Source organism: Ochotona curzoniae, unplaced genomic scaffold, assembly GCF_017591425.1.
Source record: "Ochotona curzoniae isolate NIBS_2020 unplaced genomic scaffold, NIBS_Ocur_1.0 contig_3190, whole genome shotgun sequence".
Classification (NCBI taxonomy): domain Eukaryota; kingdom Metazoa; phylum Chordata; class Mammalia; order Lagomorpha; family Ochotonidae; genus Ochotona; species Ochotona curzoniae.
This window is the reverse complement of record NW_024465751.1, coordinates 20,677,107-20,699,992: the sequence shown is the minus strand read 5'-3', so window position 1 is coordinate 20,699,992 and position 22,886 is coordinate 20,677,107. Positions and strand designations below refer to the sequence as shown.

Sequence of the window (22,886 nt, the reverse complement as noted above, 5' to 3'; positions counted from 1 at the left end):
CTAATTTTTTTTTTTTTCGTGTGGTCAAGTTAGAAAAATAGGTTGTAAGGTAGTTTTAGTTTTGGATGTTAAACATCCTAGCTGTTTTACATTTCATTGTAAGTTATGCTCTACCATATTAGAATTGAAATCTGTTTTGCAAAATTAAGTTGTAACAATACAAACCCATGTTATGAATTTCTTAATGGTTCTGTTCTTGGATTTACGGCAACATTATATATATATTTTTTTTACTTAAATTGTATGACTCTTCTCAAATTATGCCATTAAAGGATATATTAGAACTAAAACTTCTGATATGTCAAAGAAAAACATTTTATTAGATAAAAAAAAAACTGTTTGGAAATTCTTTGTAGGAAGTAATTGTCTTTTTTATGTATGCCGAAGGATGAGCTTATGAAAGTCAGTTAATAGGAGCTGTCAGAATAAAGAATTACTGAACCTTACATGTGTACAGATATGTGTGTAATTACACATAATGAGAGGTGCTCATTTTATGCACATATGTATAATGAGTACTTCTCATTTAGTGTTTTAGAAACTGCTCCGTGCTCATAATATTCCTAGGATAGAATAGTTTGAAATGCTGGTGTATGTTTTAGGTTTTAGATACACAACACATCTACAATGTAATGAGCACCTCTGTAATAGAACAGTTGCTGACATTTTGATTTAGTTCAGTCTGTTCTGGACTTTCTGGAGAGTCTTTTTGTTGCAGCTTAGTGAAAAATAATTGGTTGAATGAGGAAAGGAAGAAATATAAATGAAATAGTTTTTAGGAAGGACTGACAAGAATAGTAGAAAATGATTCGGAGAAGTTTCAAGAAAACTTTCCAGGATTCTGCCACAGCTGATTGGTTGCAGTAACTTTGAGTTCTGTTGAACTTGTCAAGTCCTCACATCAGATGTTTTAGTGGATGCTCCTGTTCTGACCACGTCATAGATGAAAAAGCTGAGATAGAGAAACGTAACTTGGAGACAGAGTCCCTTTCTGACTGACGTGAATCCACCCCAGGCATGTCACTCATAAAACCTTTCTAGAACCACTTAATTTACTAAAATACCTACCAAAAAGGGACATGAAAGACCTAGAAAATCAGATGAACAGATCTTTATAAGAATAAAGACATTTTAGTATAAGTCAAAAGTTATAGCTTTTCCCTTCTGGCAAATGCAAACACAGAGTAAAAAAGTAGTGTGAATTTTTTTTTTTGTAATTCAGATTTTCTTCCATAGGTCAAAAGTTAAGAAAATTAAGCATTCATCCATTTAAATACCTTTTTAAAAAGTAGAGATGTATTAAATTATTATACCTTCTATTAATTTATAATCTTAAGTTTAAATGTCTGATATAATTTAGTAGTAAGATATGACACTGGTTATCCCACAGTGCCAAGGCAGGTTTTCATTCATACAGTGCTTTTCTATTGCTGCTTTATTAAGCAATAGGAAATTTTATCTCTAGGAGCAACAGTCCATATATTGAAATCATTTTAGATGTTATTTAAAATGTATTTTCATCCATTATGATCAATAAATAAAGCCAGTTCCAAAAGTACAAATATTATATGTTCCCTCTGAAATAAGGCAACTTCCATGCGAAATATAAGATAGATATATAGGTAAACATATATACATATATGTTGTCATAGATGAACTGTTTAATGGAGACTAGCATACTGGGGAATGAAGATGTTGCAGTATGCATCTCTATTCCGGAATGAAGGAGAACTCCTGATGAAACTGTTACATGTACCTTGACCATAGATACTATAGTATCTGCCATGGTAGATACAATGCTACCTGTAATGCTGTGATACAGTGACCAGCAGAATGAAGGACTGTGACTATTGTTGAAGAGCTGTACTACTGTAGTAATACAGGGAAAGCAGTGTGAGGGGTGGGGAGGCAATCACTGTGCCTATGCAACTGTATCAGAGAAAAATAAGTTAAAAAAATCTTCCCATTTTGATTGTACTATAAAATAATTTTCATTATTAAGTGAAATTCGATTTTATTTTTATCTTAAAAATGCTTTGGTATTTGTTATCATCCCATAGTGATTGTTACTTTTGTATGGTTTTTATTAACTTGACTAAAAGAAAAAGGAATTTTGTTTTTAATATTTCTTTTTTTTTTTTAAATGTTTTTAGTCAGCAAGTCATATTGCTTCTAATGCCAAAGCAAGTGCAAAAATGAAGAAGGACAACATGAAATATGCTAGTTGGGCAGCTAGTCAAATAAACAGAGCTTATCAGGTTAGTATTCAAAATTTTGATATTATGTAAGTCAGCTTGTGCATTTTTTAGTTATTTTTGCCTATAAAGACTATATAACGATTTTATGCCTTGATCCTTTATCAGATGTGTTTTAATTGCTTATGTAGTAGATTTGGGGCCATGGTTTTTGTTTGTTTTTCCGCTAAGAGTCAGTATTACCTGATCTGGACATCTCAGTGGTGCTGCTTTTGTCACCTTGAGGCCCTGCATTTATTCATTTCTGGTGTCCTCTTTTATACAGTGTTAGTTTTATGAGATTTACCTGTATATATGTCTATATTTTATTCATATTTACTGTATTAAATAGTTTATTGAATAAATACAGTTTATCTGGTTAGTTGCTGGCAGGCAATCTAAGTGTTTCCTAGTTGGGCTTTTGCAAATAATGCTACACTGAATTTTATGTGTAGGGCTTATCATGTACATATGCTTCCAACGATTATTCACCTTGAAGTGGAAATACTGGGTAACAGAATATATGTATAACCTTTGCTGAGTGAAGGCAGTTTTCCAAATCTGTTTACCTCCATAACCATGTTTGAAAGATGTATAGTTAACATATTCACCAAGGTTTGGTTATTTCATTGTTGAAATCTTAGCTGCTGTACTGTGTTTTTATGTTTGTGTGTGTGTGTGTGTATGTGCTTATTTTATATCTCCCTTATGATTTGTCAGATTGTACACTTCGGCAGGTGTCTTAGCCATTTAGATATCCTTTTTTTATGAAGTCTCTTACTCCAGCTAGTTTGATGCATTTAAGCTTTCTGGTTATGAGTCTTTTTTTTTTTTAAGATTTATTTTTTGCATAGGAAAGGCTGATTCACAGAGAGGAGAGATAGAAAGATCTTTCATTTGCTGGTTTACTGTCCAAATGGCTGCCAAGACCAGAGCTGAACCAAACCAGGAACCCCATCCAGGTGTCCCTGCGTGTGCAGGGTTCTAAGACTTTGGGCTGTCCTCCACTGCTTTTCCCAGGCTGTAAATAGGCAGCTGGATGGGGAGTGGAGCAGCCAGTTCATGAACATTGTCCCTATGGGATGCTGGTGGGTGACTAGCTAGTTGAACTATCACACTGGTCCCTATGAGTGTTTTTTTGAGTATATGTGTTACAAATATCTCTTATGTCCTTATTTTTGTTCTCACATAATTTTGAACAATAGAGTTTTGATGTTAAATGTGTTAAGACTTATCATTCATTGTCTTTATGTCCATGATTTTTGTATTCTGAATAAATCTTACTATTCCATAGACTTTGTGTGTCTCCCCATTTTATTTATTTATTTAAGATTTATTTGAATGAAAGCCAGAGTTAGAGAAAGAGAGAGAGCAAGTGAGGGGGAAGGGACTAAGAGAGAGAATCTTGCAACTGCTGGTTCATTTTCCAAACGGCTGTGGTGGCTGGGCTGGGTAGCTCTGGACCCAAGAGCCTGCTCTCTTTTTCCTTTGCAGGTGTAGGAGCCCAAACACTTGCATCATCCTCTGCTGCTATTGCAAATGCAGTGGCCAAAGGCAGCCATTTTCCCCACTGGGACACAGCACCTGCCTCTCCTATGTTTATTCTTATATTTTCCACAGATAGATCCACAGGCCACTTTGACTAGGTCTTTTGTATGTAATGTTTGAAAAAATCAGTTTCTTCTCATGTAGATATCTGCCTTTTCTATTGATCTTTGTGTTTTATCTCTGCCCCATTTTATGAAAGCTAGATCATTCTAGTAAAGAGAACACAGGTGCTATGCTAGATCTGTATTGTCTGGGTCAAAATTTACCTCTGACGTTTATATGCTATATAACATTGGATTGATTACAGATATATATTAACCCAGAATAATAAAAGTATTTTGTGGATTAAAGCATATAAAACTTAACTTTTTGCCAAATTATAATAGGGTATATTAAATTGTGCTTATAATTGTGCACTTTCATTTTGCTTTCTGCATGCTCTGATTATTGCAATAACAGCAATAATTATAATAGCCTACCTTTACGAGAGAATTTATTTAACATTTGCTGTGTTACAAATGATGATTGTAAGGAGTGGAGAGATTAAATAACTTATTCAAGGTAGCACAGATGTGTATTGACAGCAGATTTCCAGCCCAGGCAGTCTGACTCCAGTGTTGCTACTGTTGTGGGTTACAATGTACAGCCTAGATAGAAAGCTAACATGTATCAATGTATCTGGAGCTATTGTAGAGTAGTATCTAACTTCCTCCCAAAATTAGCATCTTACTCCTATTTGTTTCTGTTCATTTGAGACCTGAAGCTCTCATTACTAATTAAATTGAGGAGGGGTTTGGTTTGATTTTTTTTTTTTTTCTTGCTGTCCCTTCAGTGATGGTAGGCCCTGCTAACTTGTGTTCTCCAGTTTTGAGTTTTGCTCTGATAACTCTGAAAATGTGGTTTGCCTTTTTGTTACTCTATAGGAAAAGATAATATAAGGAAGTTTTTTTTTCATTCCTTGCTCATTTTGGATAACTAGGTAGCACAATTCTCAATGGTTATGTGAAATATCTGTGCAATAGCTTGGAATATTCCTTAACTGAAAAATCACCTGTCATGCAATGTTTATTTTTTTTATCTCTTGACAGCGATAATAGATTTTTAATACAATGTCTCAGTGCACTTGAAGCTTGCTTCACATCCTTTCTGTCCTCTTCCTATAGGTCAGGTTCCATAACCCTTTACAGGTATTCACGTTTGCTAGTTTTATGAATGGCAACTTACCTATCATTGTGTAATCAGTTTAGTAATTGTGCTTTCTGAAATATCTGGATGATCGATGACCTCACATAAATAATGGACCACTTGACACTGTTTAGCTGGTAGTACTGTGCCTTGTGTCTTTCATTCAGCAAGTAGTATGGGATTATTCACACGCTGATTGTCAAGAGTTCTAGAAGTGTCAGATAGATAGTTCAAATGTGTACGCATTTTTAATCCTGATTGGGTCACACTTTGCCTAGTATTCCATTAGTTAAAACATGTTTCATGGTCAACCCAGAATCAAGAAATACAAAACTTCTCAATGAGAAGAAAAAAATTTAATTATCTGCAGTGTATTATACTATATACTGTGTAAATACTGTTTTAGTTCATTTTGCCTTTTTATCTGTTTTATTGAGGTATTATCTAAGTATAATAAAGCACACATATTTTCAGTTTATAGCTTGAGTTTTAATTACTTCAGGTAGCATAGCACTTCCATTACCTCAGAGTTACCCTGCTTTCTTTTGACAGTTCCATCTTATCCACAGCAGGCAAACACTGGCTGAACTTTTAAGCACAAAAATTAGTTTTGCCAATACTGGAATTTGGTATAAGTGAGATCATAGGTTATGAGCGTTTTTGTGTCTGGCTTCTGTCAGCATAATGTTTCTGTTACATAGACATCCAGAGATTCATTTCATTTATGGTCTGTTACTTTGTCTACCCATATGCTTTGCTGCAAGTTCCATAGAAGATTTTCTCCTGATATATCCCAGTGTATTGCAATGAATGAACCATTGACCTGTAAATTTGATAAGCTAGTGAAAGTTTTATTCAAACAAATTAAGCACTTGGAAACAGAAATTCAAAGTTATGAATAATGTGCAAAAGTATTAGTTTACTTGTTTTAAAGTAGATAAATTTCAGATCCAGTTAAACTACATGACTCATTCATATAAGCATTTAAAAGTATAAAGTAAGTATTCTCATTAAGTTTCTATAGATTTTTATTTGGAGAAAATCAGAATTTAAAAACTGCTTTTGTTTCTACATAATGAACAAGAACATGGTTACCACTTGGTTTTCAGTTAGGTCATTGGTTTAGTGTGTTCAACAGAGGCAGGCATGTTTGGTTAATGCTCATGAGAAACGTTAATGTGAACATACAATAATGTTCCAGATAAATGCTTCTTAGGTACACTGTTAAATTTGTCTGTCCCAGTGAGCCGCATGTTATTTATGATTGCAGATGTGATTCTGTTACTATCCTTTTGGGAAATAGAAAATTAAGTCTTGATTTTAAGGAAAAAATATGATTTTGGCTTAATCAGTTAAATTGCCCATAATTCTGGAATAGACAAAATAATTGCATGTCAAGAAAAATTTGAAGTGAAAGATTTATATTTCCAGCTTGCTTTTTATTTGTTCTGACACCAATAGGTTAGTTTGATTTACCTTAAATTTCATTGGTTTTCAATAATACTGACACATCTTAGGTGATTTTTAAGAATTAATTCATTTTAAAAAGTCATCTTTCTCGTTATTATGTTAAAGTACAAACTAAGAGAAATGCTGTATTTGAAATTACGTGCTTGAACTTTAGCTTGTAACATTTTTCCATTTTTTATTTTGCTATTTAAAAAGTTTTGATGAAAGTTACTGTGTGATATCCTATTTTGTACCCTCCCCCAAAGCCATCCACATGTTGCTCAGAGTTATACCCTTTGCATATCTGATTAGGACCAGACCTGTTTACATTGGGTGGGCAATGGTAAAAGAAAAGGCTTTCTGTTCTTGGTAAATCCTTGTGATCATGAATTTATCAATTGAATAAAAGAAGTGAAAGACATATTCCACATTCTTTATTCACCAAGAGAAATTATAAAATAGTTATCAATTTGGGTACCATATTTTGTGATTCTGACATGAATTCCTAAAATTAGTGATGCCTTATTAAACGCAAGATGACTTTAATTTTAAAGCTTTCCTTTTCCATGGCATTTCTCTAAGAAACCCCATTATTTACTCTATGAAATCAAGAATTCACCACAGAAGCTAATGTTTTAGGAAGTAGAGGAATCAAAATGTTAGACTGTAGCCAGAGGTCAGAGGCAGGTTACCAGTTCCTGCAGCCTGTGCTGGGTGATGGTACCTTGGCCTGCGCACTTCATCTTTCCCAATAGGTCATGGGAAGTGTGCCAAATTAAGTTAATTACAAAAGAGGAGAAACACATCATAAATCAAGTATCTAGTACTTAAGGCAGCGTTGCTGTTTGAAGGAATCATCAGTCACTTGAAAATGCATCCAGTGGTTAGATGTGATGTGAAAATTACTAGATGTTGTTTTAACCAGAATGTTAACCAGGGAAGAAAGCAGGTAATTTATATATAAAAACTTTCTCTCTTCTACACAAGGGACACATATTGTCTGTTAAATGTGATGTGTAAAGTCGAGACTGATAAATGGTAGGAACTATCCAGTTAGAAAACTCATTTTGAAATCAGCAGGGGTTATTCAACATGTAACCCCCAGTGATAATGTTTACTATGTTGGAGTAACTGTACTGTGAATTTACTTTTAATTAAACAAAGATAGTACTTGCTGCGTTATTTTTTTGTTTTATTATAAAGTCCGATTTCAGTGTAGTTTTTGCAACACAGTTTAAGTTCACGTTTTAATTGGAGTTTTACTTTACATGTTTTTACTGTACAAATGCATTATTTTTATCAACTGATCTGGAAAATGATGTGTGTATATATAAATATACACACACACAATGTCCTACTATAACTAATTTTAGGAATTAACAGCTTTAAAATAGTTAATAGAACGTACTTTAACTCACATTGTACCTTTGTCTGAAATTGTAAAGGTCCACTTAGAAGTCAAATACACGATATTCATGTCTAAATATAATTTATTGGTTAGATATTACATTGATTTAGAATGCCACAATGTCTCTACACTTCAGCTGCCTTCTACCCCAGATTTTGTTCTTGTTGGAGATAAAAAATGTGTGATTTCATGCTAGTTATATGATAATTAATGCTGTTTCGTTAACAATATAATGATAAGATTGGGATTTTGAAGCTGCCACTAAAACCTAATTAAGCTTTTTTTCTTTTCTGTTCTGTTCTTTTTTTTTTTAAATTAGTTTGCAGGTCGAAGTAAGAAGGAAACCAAATACTCTGTAAAGGCAGTTGAAGACATGTTGGAAACGTTGCAGATCACCCAGTCTTAAGGTTTCCAAACTCTTTGACATTAGATTTCACAACAGCACAGTTGAACTCACTGGCCTGTGACTTATTTACTAAATGCCCAGTGCTATTTATATCTGATTTTCTCTTAAGAAGGCAGTTACAAAGAATGTGTTTATATAAACCTAAAAATGCCTTTTCCTGCTAAGCAGAAAGATGGAGGAACTCCATAGAAGGAAGATTTAAGACTTAACTAATTGTACACCAATCTCTTCATATCACATATATATAATCATTGCTTTTAAGTCACAACCTGATGCAGAAATAACCTTGTTAAATAAACCATCATGATTTATTAAACTTGAATATGAAAATTGTAGCTTCTTTTTGTTATGCTCATAGTCAATAGTTTTAAAACTCAATTTCTAGTTAACCCTTCACGAAAACTACGAAATACGCCTCATCTGTAGGTGACAAAGTTAGGTTATTTTAACTTTGTTAATGTTGTCAGCTTGAATTTTTGCTTTACCTTTTGGTGGGCTATATAGTTCAGTTAGATGCTATAATGTTATTCTGAGAAACTTTGGTTAAAATATGTCATTCCACAAGGTTTAGCAATATTTCTTGGTAAATTTTTGTTTTCATCTAAAGCATCATTGAGATTTTTTTTACCCATGAAATGCCTGAAAGATAATGTGTACTATAATACTTAAATTTAACCTTTCTACAGTTATATTTAAAAATTTTGTGACCGTAAATTACATAACAGGTAAATTAAGGATCATAGAAAATACAGGTGAGAAGAACTGCAGTGGCTGTTTTTATTTTGAGGGAAAAATGAGGAAATCTAAACTGTCTTTAGAAAAAAAAAATAGTATGGCTTTATTATCTTAATCATAGGAAAAGTTATGATTACCAAGTATTTTTTCATAGTAAATATTGTGTTATTTTCAACAGTATTTTTGCATGTTTCAGGAATGTTAAAAAAATTTTTGGAAGCTAGATACTTTAGGCACAAGTCCATTTTTCAAGTAGACAATTATGTATTCAGGACACATTTATTAGTAATAAATTGCAACTCATGTATCTTTAAATTTTACTTGTTTATGTTAACCACATATAGGTTCTGTATTATAGACTTGTTCCTGCTATTTTTGGGCAAGCAGAGATTGTGGAGAAGTTGCCAACCTAATCTTTATGAAGAAAAAATTTCTCAATGTCAGCTTCTTTTAACCTTTTAACTAACTCTTACTGTCAGTAAATATTTAATCATATTTAATCTAATCTTAAGTGTTATGAAATCTCTTATTTTGTTCTGCCAGGAATAATGAGCCAGTGTTTAATTATCTTCCATTAAAAAAAACTCCTCTCACAGGAAGAGAAGTGTTTCTCGTACCTGTCATTGTTACGACAGATGTGGACTCTTCCTGAGCATGATGTTAGTAACTCTCAGTGATCATCCGTTTTAACGCCATTTGAGCTGTAAAGGACATAGTGCTTGCACATTGTCCTACCACTCTTTCTCTAATCCCTGCTCACCAGTCTATAGATTACTGTTTTATTAGCAATTATTTTAGTGTTTCTGATGGCTGTGAGCCAGTGTTGCATTGTTGGTATTACCTGTTTCTTCTTTGTTAACATTATCCCATTTTGTTCAGATGGTAACAAAAATCCCCTCTTCTCAAAGCCTTTAGGATCTTAGCACAGCTCCAGAAGTTAAAGCTCAATTGATCCAAAACAGAAATGTTTTTTTCATCCTTTTGTTCTGTGATTAGTCAATAAAATAAAGTTTGGTAGCCACACTTGCAATGCTTCAAATATGGCCAGTACAGCTGAAAAGTTCAATTTTTGATTTTATAAAATTTAAACAAACCCACAGGTGATTCATGCTACCATATTAGACAGTATAGATTTAAGATGTTGGGATGACATAGTTACATGCTAAGGAAATGAAGAGAGGCCTCCTTGAAAGGACCTTCCTTTCCAGGTTCTCAAAGTGACAGTTTTTTACCTGTTTTCTTCCACTGAACTGAGTGTCAGTAAGAGACCTAGAAGTCTATCAGTTGTCTTACAACTGTGGATAAGAAATCTGAGAATGAAGGTTCATTTCAAAGATGGAGCTGAAGCATCAGGCTGGCTGAAGCCTGATTCTAATGCTTTTGCTCTGAACACCTGAATCAACATGAGAAGTTGCCAGCCTCTGTACTTATCAGTACATGGCAAAATTAACCCTTCATATTTAAGATACTGTAATTGGAGTTCTTGTTGCTTTAGCCATGCATGCTTCTGAATTATATAACCAGAATTCAACCTTTTTTTAACCCTTCAAAACTCTTCTCTTATATTTAATCAGGAGTGCTATGTAAGAATGTAATGTGAGGCAAAAAGATAGATGCATCAAACAAAAGTAGTATCTGCTTTACAAAACCTTAGCATTCTAAACCAACAGAATTAAAAAGTGTCATATTTATAGAGCTTTAAGCTTAGAATAATACTGACTTAAGAGCAGAGGAGAAAGTAGGAGAAAAAAGTAAAAATGTAAGGCTAGTGTTTCAGATGCTAGGGAGCATGCAGTTTAATTTTGAACAGTAAATATTTCAAAGAATTGTTTTTTTTTAATCCACAGCCCACTCACTAGTTATCAGATTAGCTCATGTGACTTCATTTTGTAGAACCATGTGGTTTTAGAAGGGATTTTGGAGATGATTTGGTTGTACTCAATCTTAAAGTGAAGAATCTCAGACTCATGGAGGTCAGTCTTTTCTGTGATCGCAGAGACAATGTCAGGGATTTTATGTCAGTACTCTTTCTAGCATGTTCTAATATGTCTGTCTGTCTTGTCTGTATAGGGTGGCTAAAATGAGGGCCAGATATATGCAAGGATTGTGGTTTAGTAACAGAACAAGGGGTGGCATTCAGATTTCCTGATTTGTAAAACATTTTTTAAACACTATGAGAACCATTTTAGAAATCTTAGCTCTACTGACTGCCTCTTTTGTTTTGGTTCTTTGTATCTGTCCTTGTCATCCTTAGTAGGATGCCTATTGATTAATATAGGCTGAATCTTGGGTTCCCAAAATCTATATGTTAACATCCTAACCCCCAATATCTAAGACTATGATCAGACTGTGTATTTAATGAAGTTAAAATAAGATATTTATTTATATAAAGTGGTAATGAAGTTAAAATAAGGTATTTATTTATATTAAAAGCATGATGGGCCACCATTGTTGTACTGCAGGTTACAGGCTGCAATGGCACCATCATCTCATGGGCACTGGTTCATGTCCCCATTGCTTCACATCCCATTCCACTCTGCCAGTGGGCATGGGAAAGCAACAGAAGATGGCCCAAGTATTTGGACCCCTACCACTGGATGCAACTCCTGAGTACTGGCTCCTGGCTTCGCCTAGCCCAGCTCTGGGCAGTGGAGAGAGGACCATGGGATAGAAGATCTTGATTTCCTTGTTCCCTTATTATGTAGCTCTTTCAAAGAAATAAATCTGTCTTAAGAATGAAAGGGAGGGAAAGAGGGAGTGAGAGGAAGGAAGAAAGGAAGGAGAGAGAAAAGCAGTAAAAGGACATAGGCACAAAGTGGAAGACCATGTAAGAGCTCAGAAAGCAGCTGGACTTCTGTCAGCCAATGAGAGAGCCCTCCAGAGAAACCAGCCTGAACACCGTAAGGAGATCATATTTCTACAAGACTTGTCCGTGGTACACTCCAAGCAGCAGACGAACGACTGTACCAAATGTCCATGCCAAACTTTGTTATCAGAATTTATATCTTATTTTTGCCATCCCCTTTTTAAAAATTGCCTTATTGTGGCATTCTCCCTGCCTACCATTCCACTGAAATGGTTTATTGTCACTAGCCATCTTTTTGAAACCATGGCCATGTCCTATTACTTTTGTGCTCTGATTATTACCTCAGGTCTGTGCATTTCTATTTCTATTGCTACCACTCAAGTTCAGGCTACCATTATGTCACTTTTTAAAAAAAGATTTATTCTTATCTGAAATATGCTCATTCATCTGCTGTATGGCCATAGTAACCAGAATTTACTGATTCTGATTTTTATCTGAATCCACTGTTTCATCCACCATAACATTACAGTAATCAGAACTGAACTGATCCAAAGCCGTGAGCCAGTAGCTTCTTCTGGGTCTCTTACTAGGTGCAGGATCATAAGGGGGCTGGCCATCCTCTGATGCTTTCCCAAGCCATAAGCAGGGAACTGGATCAGAAGTGGACGAGCCCAGACTAGAACCATTGTCTTTATGGGATGCCAGAACCACACGGTGGAGAATTAGCAGGTTATGCTATCGTGCCAGTCCCATCTGTTACACAATTTCTGAACTGCTGCCATAGTCTTTCAGCCAGATTTATTCCATCACTTTACCCAATCCATTCTTGACTGCAGTCAGAATGTGACTACAGACTGATGTCCTGTTTTGTTTCTCCTTCTACCCCATTAAAACTCTGTTATTCTCCATTTCTTGGGTCTTAACATGGCCCTTAAGATTGGAGAGAGTGTCAGAACCAACAGCAAGATTCAAATTCCCACTTTTCTAAATGTTTGCCTTTGCTTTCCATCTCTAAATTCTGCCACATTTAAGTGTCATGAAGTTGTTAGACTAATGCCTGCAAACTTTTTGTATTCTTGCCTCTGTTTAGAGCAAAGGTTTTTTGACTCCTCTTCTGGAACACTAAAGCCAGAATTGTTACACAGTTGTGGTTGTTTTTTTGTTTTTTTGTTTTGTTTACCTGCTTGTAATTCTTATTGTTTCATTCTGAAACACTTTAATTCAAAACAAGTTGCAAAAATATTGCAGCAATTCTGCTAAGTATAGCTTCTCCTGGTTCTGTTATGTAAACATAGCATTGTCATACCAGAAAATTGACGTTGCAACATTACTGTCAACTCAGGTACAGGCCTTTACACAGATATTACAGTTTTTACCTGTGTTTTGTTTCCTGTGTGCCAATTGTGTTCATATATGTGGATTTATATTACTGTAACCACAGTCAAGATACAGAACAGTATATCACCACAAAGAAGCTTTTTTTCACTACTTCATAGTAATTATGCCCTCATAGAATCTCAGGGCCTGATCATGTATTGGTCTGTTCTCCACAGCTATTATTTTGTCACTTTAAGAATGTAATATAAATAGAACATAAAATGTGTAGTTCTTTGAGAAATGTTTTCACTCAACATATTGGCCTTTAGATCCTTAGTGTTTGTATCAGAAGTTTGTTCCTTGTTATTGCCAAGTAATGTTCCATCTTATGAATGTCCCACATTTTGTTAATTCACTCATCTTTGAAGGGCAGTTGTGTTGTGTCCACGTTTTGTCTGTTGGAAATCAAGCTCCTGTGAACACTAATGTCGTGACTCTTCTATGAACTTTTTTTTTTTACTTACGTGGAATAAATAATATTGTATGGTGAATGCACGAGTTAACATTTTCAGAAACTTCAAAATATTTAAAGATTAGATAACACTAGTTCTGTGTGACTTCTATCAGAAAATAGACGGGATACCTTCCAGCCTATAGTATGAGGCCAGCATTATCCTGATGATAATACTTTCATGAGTATAAATACAAAATATAGCAGATTGAAAATGTAACAAAGAATTCCTAGCCACTCCCACATTGAGTTTATTTTGGAAATCTGATTCAATATTGAAAAATCAGTCATTGCAACAGGAGGAGGATTTTTGAAAAATATCATTATATCAGTGTGGAAAAGTTTCTTTACAAAAGTAAATGTCCATTTATGATTGTGAACAAAATCCTGCAATTAAAGAGAATTTTCTCAGCTTGAACAGCACACATGAAATCTGATGAAAGGTGAGAAGTATTTTGTTTAACACTGGAAACAAGGCAAGGATATATACCCACACCATTTCTATTCAGCGTAGTAAGTAACACTGTAACTGGAGCAATAAAATCAGAAGAAATGAAGGATACAGAGATGGATAAGGAAGAAATAAAACTGCACACTTACCAATACCATTTAAAAATCTGAAGAAGTCTACAAGAATTTAGTTGAACTAGCAGGTGAGTTTATAGCATATAGTATATATTTGAGTGAATTTTGAAATCTTATACACATTTAGTTGTAACTTGTTTAACAACTTACTTCCAGCAGTAGCTTACCTCTACCTCCGCTTTCAGTTAATTCTCTGGTAAAAGAAGTTATAATTGAGAATTTTCATCAACTCTGAAGACAAGAGCTTAGCCAGTTAAGTCGCCATCTGCAGCACTGGCATCCCATATAGGTACCAGCTCTAGTCTGTTTTCAACTCAGCTCCCTGGTAGTGTACCTGCGAAAGTGGAAGACACCCATATATCCAGGTGGGACACCCAGCTGAAGTTTCTGGGTTCTTTCTGCCCCAGCCTTTGCCATTGTGGCCATTTGGGGGAGTGAATCATCAGATGGAAGATTTCTGTGTGTTGCTCCCTCTCTTTTAACTAACTTTGAAGTAAGCAAGTCTGTCTCTCTCTTTTTTTTTTAAGGTACATCAAGATCTAGTTAGTGCTTCTCAAAGTGTTTTCACATGGGAAGTCATTAGAAGTACACATTCCTAGGCCCTACCTCTGTCCCACCAAATGAGAAATGACGTGAGAGCCAGCAATTTGTATTTTATTAAGGGTGGTATTCTCAGTGCCTACTGAACTGAGAACCACTGATACAGAGCAAATTAAATTAGTTGAAAATAACCATTGGGAGAAGCAAATGATTCCATGAAGATTTGTCCGTTCTTTTTTCCCATGTTTTGGACATTCTTTATGTTAATGCTGTTTTCCTCTGTTATATGAGTTTTTCATTTTTCTTTTCTATTTCTTCTTCAATCCTACTAATTTCTAAATTCTGTAATAAGAAAATGAGCTACACTTTTTTATATGTTAAATATCAGTAATTTTTAAGAGTTCATGAGTAAAACTATTACTCTTCTATTTCTCAGAATTCAAGCCTCATTCTTTTTGTATTAGCTTTCCCCAACATCTTTCTGTTGTTGATTTTGATTTCTTAAGGGCACGAGGATGAGTGAGAGAAATTACAACTGTATATATACACACACACACACATATATACACACCTCTGTACATGTGTATACCATGCAGTAATAGAAACAATAGAAATACACATGTATGTGTGTTGTAATAACTGCAGTGGGGTACAAAAGGTGTGAACTTCATGTTACAGTGAGCAAAAATAGCAGAGGCAAAAATGATTTGAAGACTTCTATACTCAGTGTTTCCTAATGCTTAAAACTAATAATTGGAAGTATTTTGATGTCCAAAAAAGTTACAAGCAAATTACAACAAGTTCACAAGTCAGTGAATTCCAAGTTGGATAGATTGCATCCCCATTTCTGAGTTGTAAGAATATGCGATTCTGGCCTGACGCAATGGCTTGATTGGCTAATCCTCCTCTTCAAGTGCCAAGATCCCATATGGGTACCAGTTGGGGTCCTGGCTGCTCTACTTCCATCCAGCTTACTGTTTGTGGCCTGGGAAATCAGTCGAGGATGGCCCAAAGCCTTGAAACCCTGCACCCACATGGGAGACTCCTAAGAAGCACATGGTTTCAGATAACTCAGCTCCGATTGTTGTGAACTAGTGGATGAAAGCTCTGTACTTTCTGTAAAGCTGCCTTTTCAATAAAAAAAAAAAAAGGTTAAAAAAATTCAACTCTTTTTGAAGTAAAAAGTATTTGAGGGCCCGGTGGCGTGACCTAGCAGCTAAAGTCCTCACCTTGCACCCGCTGCGATACCATATGGGCACCGGTTCTAATACCAGCAGCTCCACTTCCCATCCAGTTCCCTGCTTGTGGCCTGGGAAAGCAGTCAAGGATGGCCGAAAGCTTTGGGACACTGCACCCTTGTGGGAGACCTGGAAGAAATTCCTGGATCCTGGCTTCGAATCAGCATAGCCAGGGAGTGAATCATCCGATGGAAGATCTGCGTCTCTGTTTCTCCTCCTCTCTGTATATCTGCCTTTCCAATAAATAAATAAATCTAAAAAAAAAAAGTATTTGAAAGCCCTGCTCAACTGATTTTTTTTTTTTTTTGCACCAGCAATATACTTTGAGACATCAGTCTTGAACACAAGGCACTCACTACTGCAAAACATCCATCTAGTGGAGTCCAACTAACCAACCTTTCCAAATGGAGAATGGATTAGTAATAAAAAAAAATCTGAGATCATGGTTAACGAATTGGAGAGTTACAATATCAGAATTTTCCATTAATTGTGAATTTAACTCCCTTTAAAGCAGTTTGTAAATGTAAAACCATTGGCCAGAATTATGTGAAACTATGATATCTTTTGAAAACCCATGTAACAGTGTGCACTATCAAAGGGACTATTTAAAATGAAATTGGTAACAATGACCAGTGGTTTCAAGAGTAGGCTCGAATGACAGCTAATCTTGGATCTAATTTCATGGCTTGGTCTACCATACCCTGTGGGACAGGGGAGGGGAATCAGAGACAACACAGCCCCATTAGTTGGTGATTCCCCATTGGCCTACCTGCTCTGCCTGAAAAACTCCTGGGGTACATCTCTACAGTTCTTGTAGTATCCAGTTGGATTGGTTTCAAATTGAGCAATTGAAAAAATATGGTATATGAAAATGCCCTAATTAAAATACCTTCAGTTTGCCTCATAATGTAATTTTAGAAAATAGCAGTGTGGAAATAGACATGGTACCAAGCAAGTCATTGCATCCTAAGTGTTAACCAAGAATCAGAGCTGAACTTCACTGTGAACCAACCATAGTTACTGACTGAATCACTCTCACCTGCAAAATGTCTTATTAGTGACTTTATTTGTATGCGGAATCATTTGCAAATAATAAGAGCAGTGGCGAAGTATACTTTTGGAAATAACTGCCTGTACAAATGTGATTTTTATAAATATGAGAGAAGGAATTTTTAACAGGAAAGACAAGTAAAAGTCATTGAATATGAAGTTCTTTTTGTTTAGTAGTGTGTACTGCAAAGTATTTCATTGTTCTGCCATGAGATTCTCTTACTCAGCTAGAGAATCTGTGACCCCGTAGGCCATTATAGGGTCAGCAGAATCAGGTGGTCTGGCACTGCAAAGGCAGCTACATGAAGGCCTTAAAATTCTACATACCTATTGCAGGCTAGTTGCAAAGTTGATACTTTTGTATGGCTTGGGAATGATGTTATAAATATCCATACAGCCCTTGGTTAGAAAAAGGTTTCATAAACCTGCAATAGCATTTTTCCCAGGAGGAAATACTCTTTAATCCAAGAAGACTCATATTAATACAGTACAATATGGTTTTAATTTTCTGATTTAGCTTATTAGCAACTTTAGATTTATAAATCACTTTGTTACTAAATCTCATACATGTCTGTTTCAGTTTTTCTATCCATAAGCTTATCAGCAAGAAGAAATTTTGTTTCATTTGTGCAGTTTTCTTCCTATAAGCTTGTGGAAGTACGCCACCTAGAGTTTTAAGATACTCAAAATTGCAGACTGGTCGATTTAAACTACAAACGAGACATTTTAATCAAAATCTTGCCTAATTATACATGTGTTGAAATTTTGTCGTGAATTCTTTGTTTTACATTGCCTTGTGTATCTATAAATATCTATGTATATTCATATATTGCTTCAGATTTAGCAGCTAAACAAATATGTTTGCATGAGCTAGAAGGCAAATTAAGAAATCTAGAAACTGATGCAGTGACAGAAGGCCCGATTTTCATGTTACTACCAATTAAACTACTTGTAGAAATAGTTGGAAGATTTAATGTCTGTATTAGTGTATGTTTTATACATATACTGTGATTTAACCTTGGTATGTTGCAATGATTTTTTTTTTTTACAGATTTACTTACCTTTTATTGCAAAGTCAGATATGCAGAGAGGAAGAGAGACAGAGGAAGAACCAAAGCTAGGAGCACAGAGCCTCTTTCTGGGCTCTCACATGGGTGCAGGGTCCCAAGGCTTTGGGCCGTCCTCGACTGATTTCCCAGGCCACAAGCAGGGAGCTGGATGGGAAGTGGAGCTGCTGGTATTAGAACTGGTGCCCATATGGTATCGCAGCGGGTGCAAGGCAAGGACTTTAGCTGCTAGGTTACTGTGCTGGGCCCAAGATAACTTTTTTTTTTTTGAAAGAGAATGTTGAAACCAATAGACTTCAAAGCAATGTTAAAAAGCATTCACAAAGTTACTGTGATGAGCCAAGATTTCACAATGATCAGTGTGAGACTTTTGGGATTTTAAACCAAAACCGTTTACACAGGTCTGTCTTACACAGCTTCTGTCTGATCTGTGCTTTAAAATGTTCTCTCCTGTTTGTTATCTGTTGATGCATAATAATCAGAATTTTTTTACATTAGGGTATTCACATTTTGAGGAATTGTGAGCAAATTATATTTAAAATGGCCCACAAAAGATAAGATTATCTAAAAATATATTGTGATTTATTAGTGCCTGTATTTGTGATTTCTACCAAATAAAAAAATTTGTGATAAATAAGGTTCTTCGGTTTTCTTTCCCTTAAAATAACTAACAGACCTCAATGTTTATTAACATTTGTTGATTTCACATTTTTCTTCCTGGCAATAAATTATGATGAATGTTATTCAGCTGCTGAACTTTAATACTTAAGTTATCTGACTATTAATTTGGTTAATAAAGTTTGGATGCTGTTTATGTTTTGTTGAGTATTGTAAATTTTATTTACGGTTCAAGCAAAACCCCTTGGGCACAGTTATGTATTGGGGAAATTCAGAGTGAGAGATACACAGAATTTCTCACTCTAGTAAGAAGAACCAGACAGAAATGTTACTCATTGGGTAGCTATTAACATCAGTGTTTAAACAATGAAAAGAAATTGTTCCTTAGCTATGATATACCCATATACTTTGTGTATTACATAGCTTCAAGACTTTAAATACACTGCGTAGAACATGTTTAAGTTTCCGTGAGTTCTGTTATTTGTCAATGTAGGGTTTCCTGCTTGGCAGTCTCTTCTATTTATGATGGCATCTGTTACTGCATTTGCACTGAAACTTGTCTTTTGGCCAGTTGAAGAGAGAAGGGAAAAAGAAAGCAAAGTAGACTTGACTTTTTGGCAGTGAAGCAGTAGCCTCTTGTTACTTGCATCCATATATTCCAGGAATGCCGAAGGCAACTGTAGTTGTGTGCTGTAGTTGCACTCTATATGACTGACTACAGTTGCAGAGTATAGACTTGTATAATATTAAAACCCATGAGCTGGTGTATGGCTGGGCAGGTAAAGGCACTGCCTGTAATGCTGACGTTTAATATGGGCACTGGTTATTGTTCCAGCTGCTCCACTTCTAATCCAGCTCTGTGCTAATGACGTGGGAAAGCAGTGAAGGATGACACAAGTGCCTGAGACCCCATCACTCACACCGGAGATGAGGAGGAAGCCTCTGATTCCTGGGCTCAGTCTTGGCTCATCCCGGCTGCTGTGACCATTTGAGTGTGAGCCAGTGCATAGATCTATCTTTGCCTCTCCCTCTCTGAAACTGCATTTTAAATAGATAAATAAGTTTTAAAAGTAATACTCAACCCCAAATTTAAAGAGTAGGGTAATCCTGATTTGGCACTGTTTCCATGAAATTTTTAGGAAATTTTTATTTAGTTTTATTTTTGATAATGTTTACATAGTTGAGAAGGACAGATGCACATGTGAGCCACTGGTTAAGGCAGGAAGGGGTCGAGGAATGGAGGAACATGGATGAGACAATTGTTTGTGTTTTTAATGGGAGTTTATCCTGTTTAGACTAATGCTTCTTTTGGTTTTTTAGATTTATTTTTGTTGAAAGGACAGATTTACAGACAGAAGGAGCTACAGAAAGATCTTCCATCTACTGGTTCACTCCCCAAATGGGCACAAAGGCTGGAGCTGAGCTGATCAGTAGCCAGGAGCTTTTTTCAGGTCTCTCATGTGTGTGCAGGATCCCAAGGCATTGGGCCATCCTCTGCTGTTTTCCCAAGCCACGAAGGCGAACTGGTTGTGAACTGGAGCAGCCAGGACATGAAACAGCCCCTGGGCACTTGAATTTGGAGGATTAGCCAGTCGAGCCAAAGTGCCAGCCCCTTGTTTTGTTTCAATAATTTTTAAAGTCAGTATTATCTATACTTTTATTTTCCTAGAGCAAGTGAAAATTAATCAGTTACTTTTTAAAAGAAATTTATTTTGGGCCCTGCACAATGGCTCAGTAACTAAATCCTTCCCTTGCAAGAGCAGGTATCTCATATGGACATAACTTGTGTCCTGGCTCCACTTCCGATCCATCTCCCTGTTTGTGACCTGGGAAAGCAGTAGAGGATGGCCCAAAGCCTTGGGACCTGCACCCACGTGAAAGACTTTTTTCTGTTTGGCTGTGATGGACTTGGTACATGGAGCCAGTAATCATACAGGTGGACTACTGACTGATGGTCAGTAGCCAAAGTTTATTAACATCAGACTTTTAAAGACAGAGTAACATAGACAAGAAGAAAGGTTTGAGGAAGTGATTGAATTGTTAACAGCAGGAGGGGGTTTACTAGTAAACAATTTGAAAAGGCACTCACTGGATTGCATCTGGCTATGGCTCTACACTGGCAAGGCTCACCAGCATCCTCTCAATCAATTGTCTTTCTACTTAGATCTGGAAGATGCTCATGGCCCCTGGCTTTGAATCAGCTCAGCACAAGCTGTTGCTGGCATTTGGGGAGTGAACTTGCAGATGGTAGATGCTTGTCCTATTTTCTCTGTAAATCTGATCTGCCTTTCCAATAAAAATAAATAAATCTTTATATAAAGACCATGCTGTTTCAGGGTTGGAAGGCATTTGGTTATCCTCCTCCACTTTCCCAGGGCGTAAGCAGGCAACTGGATGGGAATTGGAGCAGCCAGTTCATGAACCAGTGCCCTTAAGGCAAGCTGGCACTTTCGGCTGGAGGATTAGCCAATTGAGTCACTGGGCCAGGTGCCTTGTTTTAATAGGGAAAAAAAGTCAATAGTGTTATCTAGGCTTTCATTTTCTTAGAGCAAGTGAGAATTAAATGGTAAATTACTTTTCAAAAAGTTCTGTTGTGAGTCTAATAAGCTTATACACCTACTGTGTAAGTCTGTAAAATTTAATTTTCACAATTACTATCTTCAGACATCCACAGGAGTACCTTTTAATTAAAGACATAGAAGCAGTTCATTGTTAATGAAATAATATTGACAAACTATATGCATTGCCTTTGTGCTTTTGTAGATTTTGTCCATTATAATTAATGTGTTTTTCAACTCTGGATACCTTGAAGTCACAGTTATTACTATAAGAATATTGTACATGCCTCAATCATATTGCATGACTGTACTCTAGTCTCCAGAGGATTATAAAATGAATACAGTGGTGGGGCTACTAATAAAAACCAGAATGCAGTGTGGAGACAAAAATCCAATACTTAGTTCTTGATTGCTTGAGTTAAAATGTTTGCCTGATGAACATCTTCAGATAAAACAGGCCTGGAGGTTGGAGGGATCCAAAAGACTTAAGGGAAGCCTGGAGACTTTATTCTGTTGTAGAGAAATAATATTAGATACAATGTTGGAACTCAAAATGGAGAGCAGCTGTGTATCTGTCACAAAGGAGGAGAAATCAAACACCTGTGAGAAGTACTTTGCTCACTGTGGAGAATTCTAAGAAGTAAGTATGGAGAAGGGTGGAAAGCACAATTTTAATATAATAGATATTCACACTTTTCTAGTAGTTTATAATTTGTAAGAGATTTCTATATAATTCTCATGTAACCTAAACACATGTATTGCGTTATGTTTCATACTCTTATTTTAAAAATAAGAAGTAAAAAAAAAATGGGGAATTGTTTTTTAAGAGTGTAAGTGAAGATTAATTTCAGCTTTTATGATCTATAAAGAAAAGTAAAATTAAGGGGGAGTGGAGAGCAGGGACAAACAAGAGTGTAGCAATTTTTTTTTTTTGTATTTTGCTAACTTAGTGAAACGTGTCTTCGAAAGTAAAAACAGGTGTTTTATTTAGAAAACATATCTTCTGTAGAGGTGAAATCTGATTTAAATGTATTTCATTTTATAAAATGCATCAAATATTTTACTTTTCTTAAATTATTTCTGCCTTTAAAAAAACTATTCATATAGTCATTTTTTTCAGTTGCTTATGTGTCACTTCAATAAAAAAATTTTGATGTGAAATCAGAAGGGGTATCATAATCATTAGTAGTTTATAACTGGTTTTATTTCTATAAGGTGAACCAATGTCATGTATTTCACAATATAGATTCAAGAGCCTGGTGGTAGTCTCCCCTCCCCCTGAGTCCCACCAGCATCCCCAACCCAACCCTCTCCTCACTTTTTTTTCTTTTTTTTAAAAATTAAACGCATACTGTCATTTTACTTTACAATTACAGATTTGCTCACTAGATGAAGATTTCAATATATAACAAGTAGAAAAAGCCTGCTAGTCCTCAAGAATCTAAACAAAAGCTGTAAATAATAATCATATCAAAATGTCAATCATATAGATTACTCATTTAGGCACTCTGCATTACCACAGGTCAGGGAAAGCGTAATTGTCATTTTGTTTTTTTCCCAAAGTATAATGCATTTAGTATAAGTTTTTGAGAATGATGCTTGAAAAATGATTTTAGAAAGTTTAATATTGC

The 22,886-nt window shown here is 35.5% G+C and overlaps 1 protein-coding gene across 1 annotated transcript in view; it reads left to right on the top strand.

Moving 5' to 3' along the window:
• EMC2 (ER membrane protein complex subunit 2) overlaps window positions 1-9,805 on the top strand; it is a 49,657-nt gene extending 39,852 nt beyond the window's left edge. Inside the window, exons 10-11 of the mRNA XM_040979409.1 lie at window positions 2,154-2,258; window positions 8,144-9,805. Of these exons, the coding sequence (XP_040835343.1) occupies window positions 2,154-2,258; window positions 8,144-8,230 (192 nt within the window). The 3' untranslated portion in view covers window positions 8,231-9,805. The remainder of the gene's footprint in view (window positions 1-2,153; window positions 2,259-8,143) is intronic.
• The last annotated feature ends 13,081 nt before the right edge of the window (window positions 9,806-22,886 follow it).